The sequence below is a fragment of the Mytilus trossulus genome, chromosome 3 (assembly GCF_036588685.1).
Source record: "Mytilus trossulus isolate FHL-02 chromosome 3, PNRI_Mtr1.1.1.hap1, whole genome shotgun sequence".
NCBI classification, from domain to species: domain Eukaryota; kingdom Metazoa; phylum Mollusca; class Bivalvia; order Mytilida; family Mytilidae; genus Mytilus; species Mytilus trossulus.
In genome coordinates, this window is record NC_086375.1 from 28,808,333 (window position 1) to 28,833,275 (window position 24,943).

Genomic DNA, 24,943 nt, shown 5'->3' on the forward strand with positions numbered 1-24,943 from the left:
TTTATACCTCTGTCAAAATGTTTCGCGAATGTTATATTAAAGAGATTATATTATCAAATGCAAATTGTACTTAAAATCAAGGCCATAAATGTACTTAATAACGAATCATTAAAAAAAAACCACATAATTACAAATTATTGAAATTCAGTTTCTTTCAGTTTAAATAACAGTTGTCTCATCAAACATCTCTTAAAATTTTATATAAAACAACAAAAAATGACAAGATAAAAAGTAAAATCACAAAATACTGACCTTAGAGGAAAATCAATTCGGAAAGTCCATAATCACATGGCAAATTCAAATAACAAAACGCATAAAAAACGAATGAACAAGAACTGTCATATTCCTGACTTAATACAGGCATTTTCAGATGTAGCAAATGGTGGATTAAACCTGGTTTTATAGCGCTAACCCTCTCACTTTGATGACAGTCTCATCAAATTCCGTTATATTTTCAATGATGCGTTAACTAAACAGACACAATAAATTGGCTAATGCAACTTAAGCTTCAGTACGGAACAGCAAAATTTATTCACTGACAAATAAAAGTATGAGAACACTGAAAAACACAAAATCTAGTTACATGTATCAAAAGTTAGGAACCTGCAATGTAACAGTTGTTGTTGGCTGCGTCTATCACATTTTCCCCGTTAATTGGTTTTAGTATTTCAATTGCTGTTGTTTTTCACAATTTAATATTTTAACATTTTGTCAAAATGTTGCCTTCGACACCTAACTATATAGTATGTATTTGTTCATTATTCAAGGCCGTACAGTGACATATATTTGTCCACATGTTTTCCTTGATATTTTGATGGAGTGTTGACTAATTGTCAGTCACAGCTCACTTCTCATTATATTTTATCATAAGTCAATAAAATTGAGATAGGAAATGGTGAATATGTCAAAGCGACAACCACCCGACCATAGAGCAGACAACAGCCGAAGGCAACCAATGGGTCTTCAATGTAGCGAGATATATGATACAATCTTTATTTTTTTCATTACTTAAGGCTATGTATCAGGGAGATACATTTCATATTTTTTGTCGTTTTTCGCTTATATCTCTCTTTTACAATGATTGTTATATGTAAATCAAACAGTATTTGTATTGATATTCCAGTACCGAATTACTGGTCATAAATTAAAATTACAAGAATATCGAACTAAAAATCTCATCAAAGATGAGTGTGTTGTTTCTTTTGAGTTTGCTTTTGTTTATTGATTGATTGATTGATTGATTGATTGATTGATTGATTGATTGATTGATTAGTTGGTTGGTTGGTTGGTTGGTTGGTTGGTTGGTTGATTAAACACGTTGGATAGGGTCAATTGAAACAGCGAAAAAGAAACAAAGATCTTGGACCCTATATTAAACACATGAGGCGGAAACATGATTGATTAATCATGATCATGATCGATTGATTGATTGATTGATCATGATCATTATTGGTTGATTGATCATGATTGATTGATTGATTGATTGATTGATTGATTGATTGATTGATTGATTGATTGATTGGTTGGTTGGCAAACACACATAAAAAATTTCAAGTAGTGCCCCAAATCACATATGTACATGACCTTGACCTTTGACCTTGTGACCTTTGTCAAGGTCATTGCTTCACAATGTCATTGCAAAAGACCCTATGGGTCAAGGATTTTTTGTTTAAGAGTTTTGCCTAATAATGGCTTTTTATAAACCATCAATGGGGGTTATGTCCCTTAAATAATGGTAAAACCAATACAGTCATAATGTAACAAAGTTGCCCCTTGAAGTACTCAACATTTTTCACTGCTTAAATTTTCTGTATCTATAACCATTCAAGAATTATAGGGAAATCAAAGACATATGAAAATCTAAAATATGACCTTGACCTTTGACCTTGACCTCATTTTCTTAGTTAGGAATCAGGGGACTCAAATAAAAACATTCCAGGGTTATACGGTTAACGGTTTATGAGTTAAAAAAACATACCGATAAATTTATTTCGTAAAGGTAGATAACTCCTATAAAATTTCATCGAATCGCTTCGATCCAAATTAGCCAAAAATTACTGAGGATGTAACGAACAATTTGTAAAAAGAATTTTGTCGCTTTCTTATTTTGTTACGAAGGAGATGCACACACATGACAAACAGTGAATAGGGAGATAACTCTTACAAAGAAAATGGTTCGGCTTAGCAGGGTGAAATTTAAAAGCGCATAAACTATACGATACAATATGAGAAATATTTAAGCGACATATTGTGAAACAAACATTTATCGCAAGAACAAAATTTGGCGGAAAAAAAAAATAATAATAATAATAATAATAATCAGAACAAATACAATAGGCTTTCCACAGAAAAGTGGAAAGACCTAATAATATGGAAAAAAACTGGAGTTGTCGTTCGTTTAACGTTGATAGGATAGATAGCACACAACCTACATTCAGTTGTAAGTGGAGGGTTTAAAAAAAAAAGGGGGGGCAAAAGGGGGTCTCGGGGAGATTTTTTTTTTTTTTATTAACGGAACAGAATGGTTAAAAAGGTTTTTTACAATATAAATCAATTGCTTTATAAAAGCAATTGTAGGGGGTCTTTCCCCCTTTAAAATTAATTGAATTGCGGGGGGGGGGGGGGGGGTGTTTGTTTGTTTGTTTGTTTGTTTGTTTGTTTGTTTCTGTATGGGGTCTATATTATTGTTACCGGAGAAGTTTCATGTTTAGTTTGGAAAGTTTTTATTTTATTTTAGGTACAGCGCGCGCGCCACATCACGTGACACGGGTTTATAATAACGAAAAGATAGTCTTTTTATTTCTTTTTAGGTGGGGACGTTAAACAGACAACATCTATACAGATGGAATGTACACAATGTAATTTCTTTTGTCATTGTAGGAAATTGACATTTTAATGACAGTTCACGGGCAGTGCATGTTTTGGATTTAATTGATCCGGTGTAACTTTTAAACCCATTTATTGATTATATTCTGATATTGTACATTTTTCAGCACCTGTTTGTAACACAGATAAGTATTTCAATCTAGGAGCGGACATTTTATTGTAGGTTTTCACTGAGATTTACGGACCAAGCAAGCGATTTTTACGGCAGTGCCATTTCTTTTTTCTAGGAAAAGTCTTGAGAGATATCTGCGAAAAGTTTTTTTATGAACCTTCAGTACATGTATGCCCTGCTGACTGCAAATTTTCAGGTCGATTGGACTTGTAGGTTCAGAGAACATGTGGATTTTTTTTTCAGAAGAGACGCAAGAACAATATTAAATTTCAATTTTTCATGAAAGATGATTGATTGATCATGATCATGATTGATTGATTGATTGCTTGCTTGCATGATTGATTGATTGATTGATTGATTGATTAGTTGGTTGGTTGGTTGGTTAAACACATTGGATAGGGTCAATTGAAACAGCGAAAAAGAAACAAAGAAGATCTTGGACCGTATACTAAACACATGAGACGGATACATGACTGATTGATCATGATCATGATCATGATTGATTGATTGATTGATTGATTGATTGATTGATTAGTTGGTTGGTTGGTTGGTTGGTTGGTTGGTTAAACACGTTGGATAGGGTCAATTGAAACAGCAAAAAAGAAACAAAGAAGATCTTGGACCGTATATTAAACACATGAGACGGATACATGATTGATTGATCATGATCATGATTGATTGATTGATTGATTGATTGATTGATTGATTGATTGATTGATTAGTTGGTTGGTTGGTTGGTTGGTTGGTTGGTTGGTTGGTTAAACACGTTGGATAGGGTCAATTGAAACAGCAAAAAAGAAACAAAGAAGATCTTGGACCGTATATTAAACACATGAGACGGATACATGATTGATTGATCATGATCATGATTGATTGATTGATTGATTGATTGATTGATTGATTGATTGATTGATTGATTAGTTGGTTGGTTGGTTGGTTGGTTGGTTGGTTGGTTGATTAAACACGTTGGATAGGGTCAATTGAAACAGCGAAAAAGAAACAAAGATCTTGGACCCTATATTAAACACATGAGGCGGAAACATGATTGATTAATCATGATCATGATCGATTGATTGATTGATTGATCATGATCATTATTGGTTGATTGATCATGATTGATTGATTGATTGATTGATTGATTGATTGATTGATTGATTGATTGATTGGTTGGTTGGCAAACACACATAAAAAATTTCAAGTAGTGCCCCAAATCACATATGTACATGACCTTGACCTTTGACCTTGTGACCTTTGTCAAGGTCATTGCTTCACAATGTCATTGCAAAAGACCCTATGGGTCAAGGATTTTTTGTTTAAGAGTTTTGCCTAATAATGGCTTTTTATAAACCATCAATGGGGGTTATGTCCCTTAAATAATGGTAAAACCAATACAGTCATAATGTAACAAAGTTGCCCCTTGAAGTACTCAACATTTTTCACTGCTTAAATTTTCTGTATCTATAACCATTCAAGAATTATAGGGAAATCAAAGACATATGAAAATCTAAAATATGACCTTGACCTTTGACCTTGACCTCATTTTCTTAGTTAGGAATCAGGGGACTCAAATAAAAACATTCCAGGGTTATACGGTTAACGGTTTATGAGTTAAAAAAACATACCGATAAATTTATTTCGTAAAGGTAGATAACTCCTATAAAATTTCATCGAATCGCTTCGATCCAAATTAGCCAAAAATTACTGAGGATGTAACGAACAATTTGTAAAAAGAATTTTGTCGCTTTCTTATTTTGTTACGAAGGAGATGCACACACATGACAAACAGTGAATAGGGAGATAACTCTTACAAAGAAAATGGTTCGGCTTAGCAGGGTGAAATTTAAAAGCGCATAAACTATACGATACAATATGAGAAATATTTAAGCGACATATTGTGAAACAAACATTTATCGCAAGAACAAAATTTGGCGGAAAAAAAAAATAATAATAATAATAATAATAATCAGAACAAATACAATAGGCTTTCCACAGAAAAGTGGAAAGACCTAATAATATGGAAAAAAACTGGAGTTGTCGTTCGTTTAACGTTGATAGGATAGATAGCACACAACCTACATTCAGTTGTAAGTGGAGGGTTTAAAAAAAAAAGGGGGGGCAAAAGGGGGTCTCGGGGAGATTTTTTTTTTTTTATTAACGGAACAGAATGGTTAAAAAGGTTTTTTACAATATAAATCAATTGCTTTATAAAAGCAATTGTAGGGGGTCTTTCCCCCTTTAAAATTAATTGAATTGCGGGGGGGGGGGGGGGGGTGTTTGTTTGTTTGTTTGTTTGTTTGTTTGTTTGTTTCTGTATGGGGTCTATATTATTGTTACCGGAGAAGTTTCATGTTTAGTTTGGAAAGTTTTTATTTTATTTTAGGTACAGCGCGCGCGCCACATCACGTGACACGGGTTTATAATAACGAAAAGATAGTCTTTTTATTTCTTTTTAGGTGGGGACGTTAAACAGACAACATCTATACAGATGGAATGTACACAATGTAATTTCTTTTGTCATTGTAGGAAATTGACATTTTAATGACAGTTCACGGGCAGTGCATGTTTTGGATTTAATTGATCCGGTGTAACTTTTAAACCCATTTATTGATTATATTCTGATATTGTACATTTTTCAGCACCTGTTTGTAACACAGATAAGTATTTCAATCTAGGAGCGGACATTTTATTGTAGGTTTTCACTGAGATTTACGGACCAAGCAAGCGATTTTTACGGCAGTGCCATTTCTTTTTTCTAGGAAAAGTCTTGAGAGATATCTGCGAAAAGTTTTTTTATGAACCTTCAGTACATGTATGCCCTGCTGACTGCAAATTTTCAGGTCGATTGGACTTGTAGGTTCAGAGAACATGTGGATTTTTTTTTCAGAAGAGACGCAAGAACAATATTAAATTTCAATTTTTCATGAAAGATGATTGATTGATCATGATCATGATTGATTGATTGATTGCTTGCTTGCATGATTGATTGATTGATTGATTGATTGATTAGTTGGTTGGTTGGTTGGTTAAACACATTGGATAGGGTCAATTGAAACAGCGAAAAAGAAACAAAGAAGATCTTGGACCGTATACTAAACACATGAGACGGATACATGACTGATTGATCATGATCATGATCATGATTGATTGATTGATTGATTGATTGATTGATTGATTAGTTGGTTGGTTGGTTGGTTGGTTGGTTGGTTAAACACGTTGGATAGGGTCAATTGAAACAGCAAAAAAGAAACAAAGAAGATCTTGGACCGTATATTAAACACATGAGACGGATACATGATTGATTGATCATGATCATGATTGATTGATTGATTGATTGATTGATTGATTGATTGATTGATTGATTAGTTGGTTGGTTGGTTGGTTGGTTGGTTGGTTGGTTGGTTAAACACGTTGGATAGGGTCAATTGAAACAGCAAAAAAGAAACAAAGAAGATCTTGGACCGTATATTAAACACATGAGACGGATACATGATTGATTGATCATGATCATGATTGATTGATTGATTGATTGATTGATTGATTGATTGATTGATTGATTGATTAGTTGGTTGGTTGGTTGGTTGGTTGGTTGGTTGGTTGATTAAACACGTTGGATAGGGTCAATTGAAACAGCGAAAAAGAAACAAAGATCTTGGACCCTATATTAAACACATGAGGCGGAAACATGATTGATTAATCATGATCATGATCGATTGATTGATTGATTGATCATGATCATTATTGGTTGATTGATCATGATTGATTGATTGATTGATTGATTGATTGATTGATTGATTGATTGATTGATTGGTTGGTTGGCAAACACACATAAAAAATTTCAAGTAGTGCCCCAAATCACATATGTACATGACCTTGACCTTTGACCTTGTGACCTTTGTCAAGGTCATTGCTTCACAATGTCATTGCAAAAGACCCTATGGGTCAAGGATTTTTTGTTTAAGAGTTTTGCCTAATAATGGCTTTTTATAAACCATCAATGGGGGTTATGTCCCTTAAATAATGGTAAAACCAATACAGTCATAATGTAACAAAGTTGCCCCTTGAAGTACTCAACATTTTTCACTGCTTAAATTTTCTGTATCTATAACCATTCAAGAATTATAGGGAAATCAAAGACATATGAAAATCTAAAATATGACCTTGACCTTTGACCTTGACCTCATTTTCTTAGTTAGGAATCAGGGGACTCAAATAAAAACATTCCAGGGTTATACGGTTAACGGTTTATGAGTTAAAAAAACATACCGATAAATTTATTTCGTAAAGGTAGATAACTCCTATAAAATTTCATCGAATCGCTTCGATCCAAATTAGCCAAAAATTACTGAGGATGTAACGAACAATTTGTAAAAAGAATTTTGTCGCTTTCTTATTTTGTTACGAAGGAGATGCACACACATGACAAACAGTGAATAGGGAGATAACTCTTACAAAGAAAATGGTTCGGCTTAGCAGGGTGAAATTTAAAAGCGCATAAACTATACGATACAATATGAGAAATATTTAAGCGACATATTGTGAAACAAACATTTATCGCAAGAACAAAATTTGGCGGAAAAAAAAAATAATAATAATAATAATAATAATCAGAACAAATACAATAGGCTTTCCACAGAAAAGTGGAAAGACCTAATAATATGGAAAAAAACTGGAGTTGTCGTTCGTTTAACGTTGATAGGATAGATAGCACACAACCTACATTCAGTTGTAAGTGGAGGGTTTAAAAAAAAAAGGGGGGGCAAAAGGGGGTCTCGGGGAGATTTTTTTTTTTTTATTAACGGAACAGAATGGTTAAAAAGGTTTTTTACAATATAAATCAATTGCTTTATAAAAGCAATTGTAGGGGGTCTTTCCCCCTTTAAAATTAATTGAATTGCGGGGGGGGGGGGGGGGGGGGGGTGTTTGTTTGTTTGTTTGTTTGTTTGTTTGTTTGTTTGTTTGTTTGTTTGTTTCTGTATGGGGTCTATATTATTGTTACCGGAGAAGTTTCATGTTTAGTTTGGAAAGTTTTTATTTTATTTTAGGTACAGCGCGCGCGCCACATCACGTGACACGGGTTTATAATAACGAAAAGATAGTCTTTTTATTTCTTTTTAGGTGGGGACGTTAAACAGACAACATCTATACAGATGGAATGTACACAATGTAATTTCTTTTGTCATTGTAGGAAATTGACATTTTAATGACAGTTCACGGGCAGTGCATGTTTTGGATTTAATTGATCCGGTGTAACTTTTAAACCCATTTATTGATTATATTCTGATATTGTACATTTTTCAGCACCTGTTTGTAACACAGATAAGTATTTCAATCTAGGAGCGGACATTTTATTGTAGGTTTTCACTGAGATTTACGGACCAAGCAAGCGATTTTTACGGCAGTGCCATTTCTTTTTTCTAGGAAAAGTCTTGAGAGATATCTGCGAAAAGTTTTTTTATGAACCTTCAGTACATGTATGCCCTGCTGACTGCAAATTTTCAGGTCGATTGGACTTGTAGGTTCAGAGAACATGTGGATTTTTTTTTCAGAAGAGACGCAAGAACAATATTAAATTTCAATTTTTCATGAAAGATGATTGATTGATCATGATCATGATTGATTGATTGATTGCTTGCTTGCATGATTGATTGATTGATTGATTGATTGATTAGTTGGTTGGTTGGTTGGTTAAACACATTGGATAGGGTCAATTGAAACAGCGAAAAAGAAACAAAGAAGATCTTGGACCGTATACTAAACACATGAGACGGATACATGACTGATTGATCATGATCATGATCATGATTGATTGATTGATTGATTGATTGATTGATTAGTTGGTTGGTTGGTTGGTTGGTTGGTTGGTTAAACACGTTGGATAGGGTCAATTGAAACAGCAAAAAAGAAACAAAGAAGATCTTGGACCGTATATTAAACACATGAGACGGATACATGATTGATTGATCATGATCATGATTGATTGATTGATTGATTGATTGATTGATTGATTGATTGATTGATTGATTAGTTGGTTGGTTGGTTGGTTGGTTGGTTGGTTGGTTGGTTAAACACGTTGGATAGGGTCAATTGAAACAGCAAAAAAGAAACAAAGAAGATCTTGGACCGTATATTAAACACATGAGACGGATACATGATTGATTGATCATGATCATGATTGATTGATTGATTGATTGATTGATTGATTGATTGATTGATTGATTGATTAGTTGGTTGGTTGGTTGGTTGGTTGGTTGGTTGGTTGATTAAACACGTTGGATAGGGTCAATTGAAACAGCGAAAAAGAAACAAAGATCTTGGACCCTATATTAAACACATGAGGCGGAAACATGATTGATTAATCATGATCATGATCGATTGATTGATTGATTGATCATGATCATTATTGGTTGATTGATCATGATTGATTGATTGATTGATTGATTGATTGATTGATTGATTGATTGATTGATTGGTTGGTTGGCAAACACACATAAAAAATTTCAAGTAGTGCCCCAAATCACATATGTACATGACCTTGACCTTTGACCTTGTGACCTTTGTCAAGGTCATTGCTTCACAATGTCATTGCAAAAGACCCTATGGGTCAAGGATTTTTTGTTTAAGAGTTTTGCCTAATAATGGCTTTTTATAAACCATCAATGGGGGTTATGTCCCTTAAATAATGGTAAAACCAATACAGTCATAATGTAACAAAGTTGCCCCTTGAAGTACTCAACATTTTTCACTGCTTAAATTTTCTGTATCTATAACCATTCAAGAATTATAGGGAAATCAAAGACATATGAAAATCTAAAATATGACCTTGACCTTTGACCTTGACCTCATTTTCTTAGTTAGGAATCAGGGGACTCAAATAAAAACATTCCAGGGTTATACGGTTAACGGTTTATGAGTTAAAAAAACATACCGATAAATTTATTTCGTAAAGGTAGATAACTCCTATAAAATTTCATCGAATCGCTTCGATCCAAATTAGCCAAAAATTACTGAGGATGTAACGAACAATTTGTAAAAAGAATTTTGTCGCTTTCTTATTTTGTTACGAAGGAGATGCACACACATGACAAACAGTGAATAGGGAGATAACTCTTACAAAGAAAATGGTTCGGCTTAGCAGGGTGAAATTTAAAAGCGCATAAACTATACGATACAATATGAGAAATATTTAAGCGACATATTGTGAAACAAACATTTATCGCAAGAACAAAATTTGGCGGAAAAAAAAAATAATAATAATAATAATAATAATCAGAACAAATACAATAGGCTTTCCACAGAAAAGTGGAAAGACCTAATAAAATACTCTATAAAACTTTAGTAGATACAAAATATACAAAGCCAATCGGTATCAACATTTGGACAAGATATTTAAAATTAGAATACGTACCACAGATGCCATTTGTATATGATTTTATATTTAAAATTTTAAAGGAAAATAAGTTGAAAATTTTCAGATGGAAACTGCTTCAATATATCATTCCTACAAAGCAGCTACTATTAAAGTGGAAAATATCTGAGAACGATAAATGCAACTTTTGTAAAACAAAAGAAGAAGATTATTTGCATTTCTTTATTACATGTTCATTTTTGAAAGATTTTTGGGAGAAAGTACATTATCTTCTAGCCAAAATGAATTTTCAAAACAAGATATTAGCAAAACATATAGTATTTGGATACAAAATATCAGATCAAGGATATAACGGTTTAAATTATTTCTTGACAATTTTAGGTTTTTGTATTTACAAGTCGTACTATGTGTCAGAGCAAAAACTGAAATTTTTAGATGAGTATGCTATGTTTATAAAGGAAGTACGAAGGTTTATGAATGAGAAAAAAACAATATCTCATAATGTATTTTTCATAAAGTTAAAAAGATTGATATACTTGATGGAAAAAAATAATGTTTATATTTATTTATATTCTGTGTATTTTCCTGGATACTCAGAAGAAATTTCACAGGGATACTTTATTGAAGCTTGGACAATGAAGTAAAGTTGAAAAGCAATTTGATGAATAAAGAATATTTATTTGTTGTAAAAAAAAAAAAAAAAAAAGTACGAAGTAGTAAATATGCACCTTTTCCATCTTATGATAAGATACGAATATTCAAATTTGAAGGCATGTACATTGCGACTCCGAAAGCGTTGTGATGTGGATCTTATTTATAAGCAACACTCATCCGGCTTAACATTGGCAATCCCCCTGTGACTAGTCCGAATAATTTTGACGTCTTGAAAGGCTATTATATTATTTTTGCTTTGACGAATAACTGGGACGTCATAACGTCAAAGTAATTTTCTGTTCGAATTCGAAAGATAATTTACTTCTTCATGAAAACGTTTAGCTGATTCAGTTGTCAGACGTCAGTTAATTAATAAAAGAAATGTTTGTTCGAAACTCGGTAAATAAGACGTACCCGAATTTCCTGATAATATAAATCAAATGTTACGGAAAGTCGGGTCTGTCAAATTTACCGAGTTTGTTGAAAAAACATATTTTATCCTCTTCTAAAATGATTTCAACCAAACGTTTAAAAAAAACAGAAGATAATCGTCCGCCCTGGTTGAAAATATAACGTATTGTATCATTGCTTTAAGAAATTGTTAGAGATATTTTGCGCAAACAAACAAAGTAAAAGTAGGAATTTGTATATATCCAAACATTTCTAGTTCTCAATGAAACTTATATAGTTAAATTTCATCTCAAAGTTGAGAGAGAAATTCCCTCTGATAGTCCCACCAAAAATGTCATGTCCTCAGTGTTATGAAGTTGCAGTAAGGCGTCAAAGCAAAACAATAAAATAGCTTTCAAGACGTCATCATTTATACACTACACTGGGACATAATGTTCAAAGATTAACCAAAGGTTGCCTTAATCTAAAAAAGAAAACAAAAACGTTAACGAGTCCAAAACATTATATCATAAAACGAAAAGACCTTGTTTCTGTGTAAGGTGATATACATATGAAATACAATTTAACAACTAAGTACCGTATTTTACAGATTCATGAACACAAGCTTCTAACTTTCGTTGACTTACCTCAACACCTGCGTACTTGAACCTTTTTTTACCACAAAACTGTCGACATTTTTGAACTGTCATTCTTTTGTCTGTCAGTACATCTTTGGGTAGTATTCTTTTGCTGTGATCCTGATAACAACCAAAATATGCTGATTCTGTAACAAAATGGAATAAAAATCCTGCAGATTAAATATTTTTAAGATAATGTAGACTTAATTTCCTTTTATCTCTAAAAATCAACGTTTTACCACTTTTGTTAACCGTCAGCATACAAAATCCAATTTAAAAGGATTAGGTATATTCTAAAGGCAATGTTTGACTCCTAGAACTTGAAGATAAAAAGTATGAATATATATAAAAATATAAGAAAAACACGCCTACTAACCGCTCATTTAATATACAATGTCGCCATTCGGTCGCTTTTAAACAATGATAAAACTAGAAATGTATATGAGATAACAAACAGATGCTTACTTTTCGTCATTAGGTCTATGTTAAATAATTGTCTCATTGGTGATCATACCGGCTCTTTTTATTTATATTTTTACGATAATCAATTATCTTCTGTTAGTTTAATGTTCGATTAATGATAAAATGATGCATTTAACGTGTACAATATTTTCTAATCATTTCTATAGTAGAAGTACATTCAAATACAGTATGCATAATCATTCAATGATCCTGATTTGTCATATACATGTAATGTGGCTGATAGTGTTTCTACATTGGCATTAAAAGCATAAATTTATACAAAATAGAAATACGTACTCTTGGCTTCTTTACAAGATTTAACTCCATCACCTTGGTATTTTGATTTACAGACACATTTTCCTTTTCTACACTTAGCTTTTGTATGACATTTATTCCTGCACTTTGATGGTTTGCCTACAAAAAATATACAAAATAAAAAAAAAATAAAAAAAATGCCAAGGAAATTTCAAAACAAAAGGTTATACATTGAACTAATTGAATCAACTGTCATACAACTGACTTGATGTAGAATTTGAAACTAGCTAAAACTAGTTGCTATGAGAACCATTTTTGCATAAATGTGACCGTGATCCTTAGATCATTTTCAATAGCCTCAAGAAGAAGAGGGATACACTGAAGGCTTCAAAAATACAAAAACACACGTGCATGTATCGAGTGTAAACGCCTTATAAAACCCAAGATAAGACTCAATTACCTCATCCCTTTTCAATATATCATTTCAACGTATTTTATTTGAGTAACACGACGGGACTCTCTGGTCCAGCAGGATCAGCTAACATTTACGAAACACAAGGGAATACTCAGTGTTTTTATGAAGTTCGCTCTGTTCATAATTTAGTGCAGTTTTTGTGCTGTGTGTTTGGAAACATGTTTGTCTGTTTGGCGTCTTTCATTGTAAGCGAAAGCACTGTCAGTTAATCAAGTTTGAATCGAGAATATGGCCTATTTTAACCTTAAATAAAATATCTTCTTGTTAAAACATCGGTGCTTGTACATGTTGAAGAATGCACATATACGACCTTTTTTGATTCGATTTAACATCCACTTGAATGGAAAAATCCTTTCTTTCAAAACTGGTCGATATGTTAATCTGTTTGGCTTTTTTTTTTATTTCTGCCAATGTGTTGTCAGTTTCGTCTGAAAATGAGAACTTGGAGTGTCCCTTTATAATCTTCAGCCTCTTTTTAATTCTTCAATAATAAGTGCTAAAGATTATATACAGGAGTTTGACCAAAACTAATAATAGCTCTCAGTGTTGGCTTATATACACATGGAAAAAAGTATTGCAACACCTTGATTTTTTAAAACTTAAAAAATCAGCCTCTTATTTTTGATGGAGTATGATGAAATATTTGTAAAATAATATTGAAACTTAATCAATAATAACAATTGCATTAAAACGAACAAAAATGTATGACATTTTTTTTTTTATCTCTTCAAAATTTTTATAGCAAAATGAAGTGTTATTTGGACAAAACAAATGCATTTTACAACTTTTTCTGTAGTCGAACTTTACAATGCCAGACATTTGAAAATTAATCTTAAGATGATTGTTCACATCATGGTTGATCGTTATACGCCAAAGATTTAGAAATTTGTGCGCAGCCTCCATTCAAACGGATAACCGCATCATAACGTCTTCTGATTCCTGCCATACGTCGACTAATTTGTTGCTAAGGTAGCAGCAATCATTCTTGACGAAGGGTATTGTTTATTTCATGATGTGTTTGAACTGGGGTGTCATTTCGTGCACTTTACACCCAATAGTGTCCCATATATGCTCGATATAGTTCAAATTCGGGCTATGATCGACCAAGGAAGATAAACCGAATTTCATTGGAATTATGGATCTTCCTCAACGATACTAATTTCCGACTTTGGCGAGCTGAGCAATATTGGATACGGGCACCTGTGTGTCTGTTCGTAGGCAAAGGTCCCCGAAATGGTCTTATCGCACGATAACCAGTAGCGATGAGCCGATCTCGAACAGTTCTTGTTTACAGGCTCCTGTATGGTCATCACTCTCTTTTAAGGATTGTATTGTTTGCAATGGGTTTCCTTCTGACCAATCTTCATTATGCTTCATTTTCTCTAGCAGATGTTATAGGGGGTCTTCTTGATCTCGGAAGGTCTTTAACATCGTGTTTTGCCAGATCTTTATTCCCAAAACGACTTATAGTGGAATGGTGATAACCAACAATACGTGCAATTGTCACAACAACATACCTGTTTCTCTCATGCTGAATATCTGCCATCTTGCTGCAGTTATGAGTTGTGGATGACCAATAACAAGGCGCAATCACATAACTTCATAAACTTGTTTATTTCAAGTGTTAAAACAATGCGGACAAAAACATCTGTTTTGTTTTTTATGAGTACAGTAGCTGCATGTGCAGATCAGAACTTATCGAGTCGATATTTATTGATTAAACTCAGGTGATATGTAGAATCATATTCAAAACAGTGTGGCTGTGGCCATTTATTGGCGACCTAAATTATCCCATTGACTGGGACAGATTAGGAGAACGTCTGAAACGACCACTGCTCATTATGTTAAAGAAACTGAAACTGTGGGGTCACCAAAGGTTCTCAACACCTAAAAAAAGTAATTCGAAAAAAAACTAATCAGGAATAATACGATGTTTTGATTTATATCAATAATATAAATCAAAACATAAAGGTTATTCCTGATTAATTTTTCGAATTATTTTATTATTTAAGGCGTTAAGAACCTTTGGGGACCTCACAGTTTAAATTCTATAATAAGTAAGTAGTGAGCAGTGGTCGTTACAGACAAACGTTCACCTAATCTGTCCCAGTCAATGGGATAATTTAGGTTGTCAATCCATGGCAACAGCCACACTGTTTTGAATATGATTCTAAGAAATGTTAAACTAGTTCTATCTCAACAAATTATATCACAAAAAAATAAATAGTGTTATTTTGATTTGAATTTCAATTTGGTGTTGCAATACTTTTTCAATGTGTATATATACAACTTCAAAAGAAAAAAAATCACCGTTTAAATAAGAAACAAAACACAGACAGTGGTGCTCAGTAGGATTCTTATAAAACTGCCAGGTAATATTACAGATCATCTAACATAAAAAGACATACCAAAGGAAATACCATACGTTTCCTTTGGCCCAAATGATAAAATATCCAAAGTGATTTAAAGAATTTCATCTTTTTTCGGGAAAATGTTTTACCTTTTGCTTTCTGACAGCACCAGCAAGTCCTACAGCCTGGATATCTTTTATTTTTGCCTTTTGTGAACTTCCGTCCATGTCTTTCACATATCGATTTTTCTCCATATAGTTTAATTGCCAATTTGTTTGCCAGTGTATAATGATAGCATTTCCATTTTCTTGAAGCTGAAGAAAATTTCCCGTTTCTTGAAATATTGATTCTTTATAATACATTGGCAAAGTATGGTTAAGTTGGTGTTTATAACTGATGACATTCCCATACAGATATACTGCATATTTTTTATAATTTTCTCATTCCAGGAACCGTAGCCGTATTTGGCGCAAATTTTTGGAATTTAGGATTCTCAATGCTTTTCAACTATATGCTTTCTAACTAATTTGATTTCGTGTCCAACTGAATGCGGGTTGATTCGATCACATGATACCACAAACTTAAAGCAATTTAATCTGATATTGTGACTTATAAATTGGATGTTAATGAGATCAATGATGATAAGCAATGTCACGATTTGATAATGTTTAATTATTTCTGTTTTTTTAATTTGCAGTAACTACTTACTACTTGTGAAACAAGATTTATTTATAGGTTGCAATTTAATTTGCTATGTTTACAAAAAAAATACTTACGTTTCATTTTTTTACAGGATTTAACTCCGTCGCCTTGGTATTTCCTTTTACAAACGCATTTTCCTTTTCTACACTTCGCTTTCTTGTGACATTTTTGCAGGCACTTTGGTGGCTTGCCTACAAAAATATACAAAAAAATACCAACTGCCAAGGTAATTTCGAAACGGAAAGTCCCTCAACAATGGCAAAATCAAAACGTCATACATTAATCTTAAGGAATCAATTGTCATTTAACTGACTTGATGTATAATTGGAACTAGCTGTAACTAGTTGCTAAGACCACCATTTTTGCTTAATTGTGGCCGTGCATCCCCGAATCATAACATATATGAAAAGGTCACAATTATGTTTTATATTGAGCTTTTTCAACAGCTTCAAGTAGAACAGGGATATACTGTAGGCTCCAAAATTACAAAAACACATGTGCATGTATCGAGTCTAAAAGCCTAAGAAAACCCAAGATAAGATCCAATTACCTCATTCCTTTTCAATATAACATTTCAATGTATTTTATAGGAGTAACACGACGGGACTTTCCGCTCCAGTATGATCTGCTAACATTTACGAAACACCCGAGATCACTCTGTATTTTTATGAGGTTCCCAGTGTTCATAATGTAGTGCATTTTTTGTGCTGTTTTCTGTAAACATGTTTGTCTATTTGTCGTCTTTCATAAAATCCATGGCACTGTCAGTTAATCAAGTCTGAATCGAAAATATGCCATACTTTAACCTTAAGTAAAATTAGACCTTGATAAAAAAATGGTGCTTGAACATGTTGACGATTACACATCCACGACCAAATTGTTACTCAATTTGTCATCCACCTAAATGGACAAAAAACCTTTCTTTCAAAAACTGGTCGATATATATGTCATTTTGTCGTTGTTTTTTTTCTGCCATTGTATTGTCAGTCTCTCTTCAAAATGATAGTTTCGAGTGTCCCTTTAGTATCTTTAGCCTCTATTTTTTAATCTTCAGTCTCTATTTTCTAATCTTCAGTAATAAGCATGATAAGTGCAAAAGATTATATCGTTAGGAGTTAGGAAAACCAAATAATAGCTCTCAGTGTTGGCTTATATATACACATTTAAAAGAAAAACAATCATATAATACCGTTTAAATTAGGAACTAAATACAGACGATTGTGCTCAATAGGATGCTTACAAAACTGCCAGGTAACATTACAGATCATCTAACATAAAAAGACATACCAAAGGAAATATCATACGTTTCCTACAGGCCAAATGATAAAATATCTAAAGTGATTTAAAATTTTTAATCTTTTTACCTTTTGCTTTCTGACAGCACCAGCAAGTCCCACAGCCTGGGTACCTTTTATTTTTGCCTTTCGTGAACTTCCGTCCATGTTTTTCACATATCGATTTTTGTCCTAATAGTTTAATTGCCAATTTGTTAGCCAGTGTATAATGATAGCATTTCCATTTTCTTGAAGCTGAAAAAAAAATTCCCGTTTCTTGAAATATGCTTTTCTTTTTAATATGTGGTAAAGCTAACGTTTGCCGGAGTTTTTTCTAACCCTGACAATATGCTTTTAAATAAAAAAAAAATGTCCTTAATTGTTATAAATGCACAGAAAGTTGTTTCTGTGGTGTTAAGGTGGCTCGTGGGTACAAAAATTTCAGCAAAAAATTAAACCTTTATTTTTTCATTTCAAATTTTATTCATTACACTATTAGTTATTATTTTATGATATGGTACAAAAATCAACCGAAAAAGTCGACTCGGTTTGGCCCCAGATGACTTTTCAAATATTTATATCATTGAAAAAGCTCCAAATTATCTCCCTTTGGTGCAAAAATGCCATTTTTTGGCATTAATTTTGAAATATCTTTTTTAACTCATCGGTGACCTGTATTTTTTATTATTGTTTGCAAATAAGCAGTATATAAACTAAATAATTGTAAAATTTAAGCGATTTCTGTAATTAGGTTATTTTTTATTTCGATATTACCTCTATTTCTCCTATTAGTTCTACAGAAAAAAAGGACATTAACAAAAATGTATGCTTCTTCCGGAGGCAGATTGTGAGCTTAAATGAACGGTGACCCCATTTCTTTTATTTCATTTTTCTTTTAAGTATATGATAAAGTTCATTCATAAAAAAATATAGCGAAATTCTATATTAGAATTTTTTTTTATTTATACCCAGGAGCTCCTTAAAAAACATATAAGGCTTGTGATTTGTCACATATTGTGTTAGTGATGATGGTTGTGTTTTTATAACGTTTTTTTTTCTTTTACATTGACATTGACATTTAAGTGTAAACTGTGTACAAAATAAAACTACATACGTTTGGCTTTTTGACAAGATCGAACTCCGTCACCTTGGTATTTGCCTTTACAGACGCATTTTCCTTTTATACATCTGGCTTTCTTATGACATTTATTCCTGCACTTGGAAGTCTGAACTGCAAAACGGTATACAGAATGATTGTAACTACTCTGCTGATATAGTTAGTATCTTATATATGTTTATCGTAAATTGTAACAGTCTACTAACAATCGACTTTTGTCGATCAATAAGTCAGTCCCAATGATCACTGGAATATAGATAACATGTTAAGTAGTAACTCGAATAATACAGAAGTTCATCCATTTGTTTTTTGTAAAGGATATAACTATGTCGCCATGATAATTGACTGTACAGAATGCATATAGATTTCCTGTAAACAAAACTTTGAATTTTTCAAAAAAACTAAGGATTTTCTTGCACCACAGATAAGCTTAGCCGTATTTGGCACAACTTTTTGGAATTTTGGGTCCTCAATGCTCTTCAGTTTGGTATTTATGTGTTATCATCTAAAGATATTATTACATACATGCACAGTTCAACAATTGTTGATCAATTTTTGAAAAAAAAGTTTTCTTTATCGTCCAATTGAACAATTGTTATTACGTGTAATTTGCTACCTTTACAAAATAAAAAAAAACTTACGTTTTACTTTTTTACAGGATTTAACTCCGTCGCCTTGGTATTTCGCTTTACAAACACATTTTCTTTTTCTACACTTCGCTTTCGTATGACATTTTTGCATGCACTTAGATGTTTTGGCTACTATAATATATAATTGTTCAAATTATTAGCCCCTGTACTAGTTGGTATTATTATTAGATGCAGAGCCATGGTGTAGTGGTTAGTGCATCGGACTACTAATACAAAGGTTCCTGGTTCGATTCCCGTTTGGGATGAAAATTTCAGGAACTCAATTTTCGGCTCTCCCTTGACACCATCTGCGAGTATGGTATTGAGGAATCGATGATAGTCCGTCGGAAGGGGACAATAAATGACTGACCCTTGTTAAGAGAGAGACATATCTCTTGCACGTTAAATACACCCTTGTAGATTTCGAAAAAGAGTAGGCTAATGCCGCTACAAATCAGCACTCGCACCCGCAAAGTGGAAAGGGTTTACTATAAGTTTTAAAACTTGTTTCCCAATCCGCTTTAAATAAATATGTTTAAACCTAGTTGGTATTATCATTAGATGCAGATATTTCAAGGGATATGTAGATTAAAATTGAGAATGGAAATGGGGATTATGTGAAAAACACAATAACCTGACCAAAGATCCGACAACAGCCAAAGACCAGCAATAGACTTTTATATAATTGATCTGTAAAATGAACCAATATCAATAATGTTGGTATGCGCTTCAACGCAATTTAGCACATACCAGTAGTAAAATAAACAGTTAGTGGGGGGAGGGGGGAATCAGTAATTAAATGTACAATTTGCCCAACCCATAGTAATTTCTTAGAAAAACTACCAAACCTAAAATGAACTAAGAATATTTCAAAAGCGTATCTGACGTGGCAATTAAATAAAGATCATCATCTCATTATATAGTAATATGTGGTGTATAAAAAGGGGAAATATATACAAACAACATGTTACCTGTATAAATAGAGATCCTCCATGTACCTCCACATATCTGTCGTTTATTTCCTGCGCATGGCGTTTTGCAATCACTTTCCTTTCGTTTTCTATCTTTTCGCAAAACATTTCCACAAAAGCATTCGAATCCATACTATAAAAGTAATAAAGTTGTAGTATAAGTATCTCCTTTTCAGTAACATAGATCAATGATTTATAACGCAGTGCAAACGTTTGTTATATAATAAAAATACCAAAATTAAAGAAAAATTTCAAACAGAAATTCACTTATTAAAAATTATTGGCAAAATCGAATGCTCAAACACATCAAAACATTAAAACTGGAAAACAGTTCAATTTTCTCACTTTTCACAGGTATTTCCTTATGAAGAAAACGGTGAAGAAAATCTAGACATTTTTTTTGTAAAAACAACATATGTCTTGAATTAAATAAAAAGTCGAATAAATTTACAGGTATAAATCCTCATACATGTACAGTAAAGCAAAAAACAACAACAATGTTTTCATGGAAGGTGCACGTGATATGAAGTACATTTTAACAACTACGTAAGAATTTACAGTTTTTCAAATATTCATGATCATAAGCCTCTAACTTTTGACTTACCTTTCGCTGTGACAACAAAGTGTGAACAAACCTTTGATTTTTTTGAAAAACTAAGGATTGTCTTATCCCAGACATAGATTACCTTTTCATTGACTTACCTCAACACCTGCGTACTTAAATCCTTTTTGACCACAAAACTGTTGGCATTTTTGAACTGTCATTCTTTTGTCTTTTAGTACTTTTTTGGATAATATTCTCTTGCTATCATCTTGATAGCAACCAATATATGCTGATACTTTGAAAAAATTGGGGGAAAACTATACATTGAACATGTTGAATATTTTCAAGATATTATATACTTAATTACGTATTTCGTTGATGTGTAATCATTTAAAGATATTATAACATACATGAACAGTACTGTTCAACAGTTGTTGATCAATTTTAAAAAAAACGTTTTCTTTATCGTCCGCGTACCAACTCGAATTTTAAGGGAGTAGGTACAATAAGGGCAATTTTTCGCCCCTTTGTATTTATAAATCAAAAAGTATGAGACAATCAAATGAAAAAAGGTTCTTCGTAAATTAATAAGACATATCATTTCGGAGACTACTTGTAGTTATTTTTAATCATATAGCACGAGATATTTAGCTGCATACATCCATCTCAAATTGTCTAATGCGGATATTTGTCTCGTTTATATTTATACCAAATATTCTTATTTGAATACACTTTTAGATGTTTAGCATGCTTGGAGGTTGTTTGTTCGATTCCATGCTTATGTGGTACATATAACGTTTGCCGGAGTTTTTGGGCATCTCTATAGATGAAGAAAATTGAATAACAATAACTGTTAAAAGACAAACATATAAGGCTTGTGATTTGTCATATATTGTGTTAGTGATGTTGGTTGTATTTTTTTACGTTGTATTTTTTTTTAAATTAACATTGACATTTAAGTGTAAACTGTGTACAAAATAAAATTACATACGTTTGGCTTTTTTACAAGATCGAATTCCGTCACCTTGGTATTTGCCTATACACACGCATTTTCCCTTTATACATCTGGCTTTCTTATGACATTTTCTCCTGCACTTGGGAGTTTGGACTGTAAAATGGACAAGTTATCGAAATATGAAGTTAAACGATTGTAATTTCATTTCTAAATGTTCAAGAAATTATTATTTTTACCATAAATTTCAGCGATCTGCTCAAAATGTAATTAATTTGTCTATTATAAAGTAAGTACTGAGGGAAAGTTGAATACAAATCATGCTTTACATGAAATATAAACAAGTGCATATCGTGGCCTTTTATACAAGATCTTACTTCGTCTCACGTGTAACCTGTTTCACACACGCATTTTCTATTTCTACTCTTAACTCTTTTATGACATATATTCGTGCAATGTGATGTCTTGCCTAAACTTTTTTGTTTTAATCTGACTTTGAAGTTTGAGAATCGGCTCGACAATTTCTTTTGTTGCTTGCTCAAGTCAGTTTTGTATAACCGGATTTACAAACGCATTTTCCTCTTATACACTTGGCTTGTCTATGACATCTTCTTAAACATTTGGGTGTCTTCTTAACTACAAACAAGACAATTGTTTTAATTGTGAGGTAGTGGAATAATTATAATTTCATTACTGTTATTTGTGACTATTCATCTTTAATTGACCATGAATTTGAAGATCTACTCGACAACTGCTTTTGCTGTTGATTATAGCCATTCTAAATAAAAAGGTTATTAGAAAAAAAGTATAATGATTTATATAAACTATACATGTGCGTACCTTTGATGTTTGTGCAAGATCTTATTCCATCACCTTTGTATCCGGAGTTACAGACGCATTTTCCTCTTATACACTTGGCTTGTCTATGACATTTTCTCAAACATTTTGGTGTCTTGTCTATAAAAAGAACAAGGGTTCGAATTATGAGATATAAATGATGTGATTTTATGTCTGACATCGGTGAATATCAGATTTATGTTTACCCAAATATCAAAGATATGCTCGACTTTTGTCGATGAATAAGTCAGTCCTTATAGTTTTTTAAATAAAAACATGTTAACCAAGAACTTGGATGATATAAATTGACATGTATTTGACTTTTGTCCGGCGTTATTCTGTGGTTTACGCGTTAAAATGAACTACCGGGTATTATACTATTTAATTAATATTCGTTTCTCTGTGCTGAGCGTTCTTGCGTTTGTTTGTACTGTATTCCTGTTTCATTTAATCCATAGTTTTTAACATTGCCTGATAAGCGCGCGTTTTGGCTAGCCATAACACAAGATTCAACCCACCATGTTTTCCTGCATGTCTTATACCAAATAGGAATATGGCATTTGTTAGCAAATATTCCGTTTATATGTATGTTGTCGTTTGCTATTGTTGCACTTCAGTGTTTCAATTGTTCCGTTTCTCATAGTTGATTTGTTTCCCTCGTTTTCAGTTTGTAACCCGGAGTTGTTTTCTCTCAATTGATGTTTTACCTTTAAAAAGCGGTATACTACTATTTCCTTTACTTTTGTTTACAACAATACACTTCGTCGCCTCGGTATCCCGATTCACTGGCGCATGCAAATTGTCTATGTCATTTATTCATTTAGATTTAAAAATGAATATGCACTGTAATCGTTGTAGTTTCTTTGTTGACACTGAAAACGTTGTTTTGTTTTGTTTTATTCTAACTCTGATGTACAAAATCGGATCGACGACTAGTTTTGACTGACGAATTAAATCAGTCATAATGAATAATAGAGATAAAAGATATCAATGGGATATCTTATTTTATACGTCAAAATCAAACTGACAATCCTATAGCAATAAACGAAAAGTGACGAAAAGGAAACAACTATACACATAACACAACATAGAAAAATGAAGCTTTGCAACCCACAGAGAAAAAAACCAACAGAAAATGAATTAACAATAAAATCTTAATAATTATAATATATAGTCATGATATACATACTTTTCTTGTTTTTACAATATCTAACTCCATCGCCTTGGTATCTTGGTTTACATACGCATTTTCCATTTATACACATGGCTTTTTTATGACATTTTGTCCTGCACTTGGGTTTCTTGGGCTTCTTGGGCTTCTTGGGCTTCTTAGGTTTCTTGTGTTTCTTAGGCTTCTTGGGCTTAATGCCTGCAAAATTGGCAATCATTCAAACAATGAGTAATGTGTTGGCCATTTTTGTATGGCTTAGACATTGATGAATATTTATAGTATAATAAATACTGCTTTTACGTGTATAATTTTGGTAAATAAGCGTTTGTTGTACAATTGATTTTGGTGAATATTTTCCATACATACATTTTTCTTGGAATAAAATAATTACTGTCTTGTGTGTCGGTAAATATTTTACAATAACTGTCTTTTGATGAGGTAAATATGTAGTTTTATTGACTTTTGAAAAACTGATATTCACTGAGGCCAACGGCCGAAGTGAATATCAGTTTTACAAAAGTCAATTAAAACCACATATTTACCGATATAAAAGACGACATTAATTGTTTTATTCCATATTCCGCGAGAGAAATGTATGTAATGGCACTTTTTTACAAAAACCAATTGCACAGCAAACGTTTTGTATCAAAATTATGCACGGAAAGCAAACCACGGTGAGCGCGGAAAATATACTTTTTCCCCAGACGAATATGCTTATTTATTAAAAAATCCAATTTATTAGAACCTACGAAAATGTTATCAATATGGAATACGTGGTTTAATGAGATAAAGAACTACTTATTCAATATGTTCAATATTAGCCATGACAGCTTTTGGTCTAAAAAAGAAGGCTTGAGGACATACAAATCACGGTATAATTCTTGTTAAAAGTGTGTTTTAGATATCAAACAATATATGAAACAAAAAAAGAGAAGGGCATATTGTGCCTGTTGTTAAGATCAGAAGTATTGTTTTTTGTACAACCAAGTTTCCGGGAACCAGTACGATTTGCAAATGACTGACATTGTGCATGCGTCAGCGCAAGTCAGGATAGGTTATATTTATAGCATGAAATAACACTTTATTTGATTGACAAATGTCAATGGCTGCTTGAAATTGCAGACTTTAACATAAAAAGAAATGATAATTTAAAACAA

General features: G+C 32.5%; 1 protein-coding gene across 9 annotated transcripts in view; it reads right to left on the reverse strand.

Annotated features, from left to right (window-relative positions):
- The window catches only part of LOC134711167 (uncharacterized), a 431,307-nt gene that overhangs the window by 403,702 nt on the left and 2,662 nt on the right, over nt 1–24,943 (reverse strand). For 3 of the 9 annotated variants that reach the window (XM_063571622.1, XM_063571625.1, XM_063571617.1), the window contains exons 3-14: nt 23,805–23,984; nt 22,619–22,735; nt 21,818–21,934; nt 20,985–21,121; nt 20,283–20,415; nt 19,324–19,443; nt 18,680–18,796; nt 17,656–17,820; nt 16,366–16,482; nt 15,739–15,903; nt 12,806–12,922; nt 12,056–12,192 (exon numbers count right to left, since the gene is read on the reverse strand). In XM_063571622.1, the coding sequence (XP_063427692.1) occupies nt 12,056–12,192; nt 12,806–12,922; nt 15,739–15,903; nt 16,366–16,482; nt 17,656–17,820; nt 18,680–18,796; nt 19,324–19,443; nt 20,283–20,415; nt 20,985–21,121; nt 21,818–21,934; nt 22,619–22,735; nt 23,805–23,984 (1,622 nt within the window). The remainder of the gene's footprint in view (nt 1–12,055; nt 12,193–12,805; nt 12,923–15,738; nt 15,904–16,365; nt 16,483–17,655; nt 17,821–18,679; nt 18,797–19,323; nt 19,444–20,282; nt 20,416–20,984; nt 21,122–21,817; nt 21,935–22,618; nt 22,736–23,804; nt 23,985–24,943) is intronic. The other 6 variants (XM_063571621.1, XM_063571619.1, XM_063571620.1 and 3 more) reach the window with 6 other exon arrangements.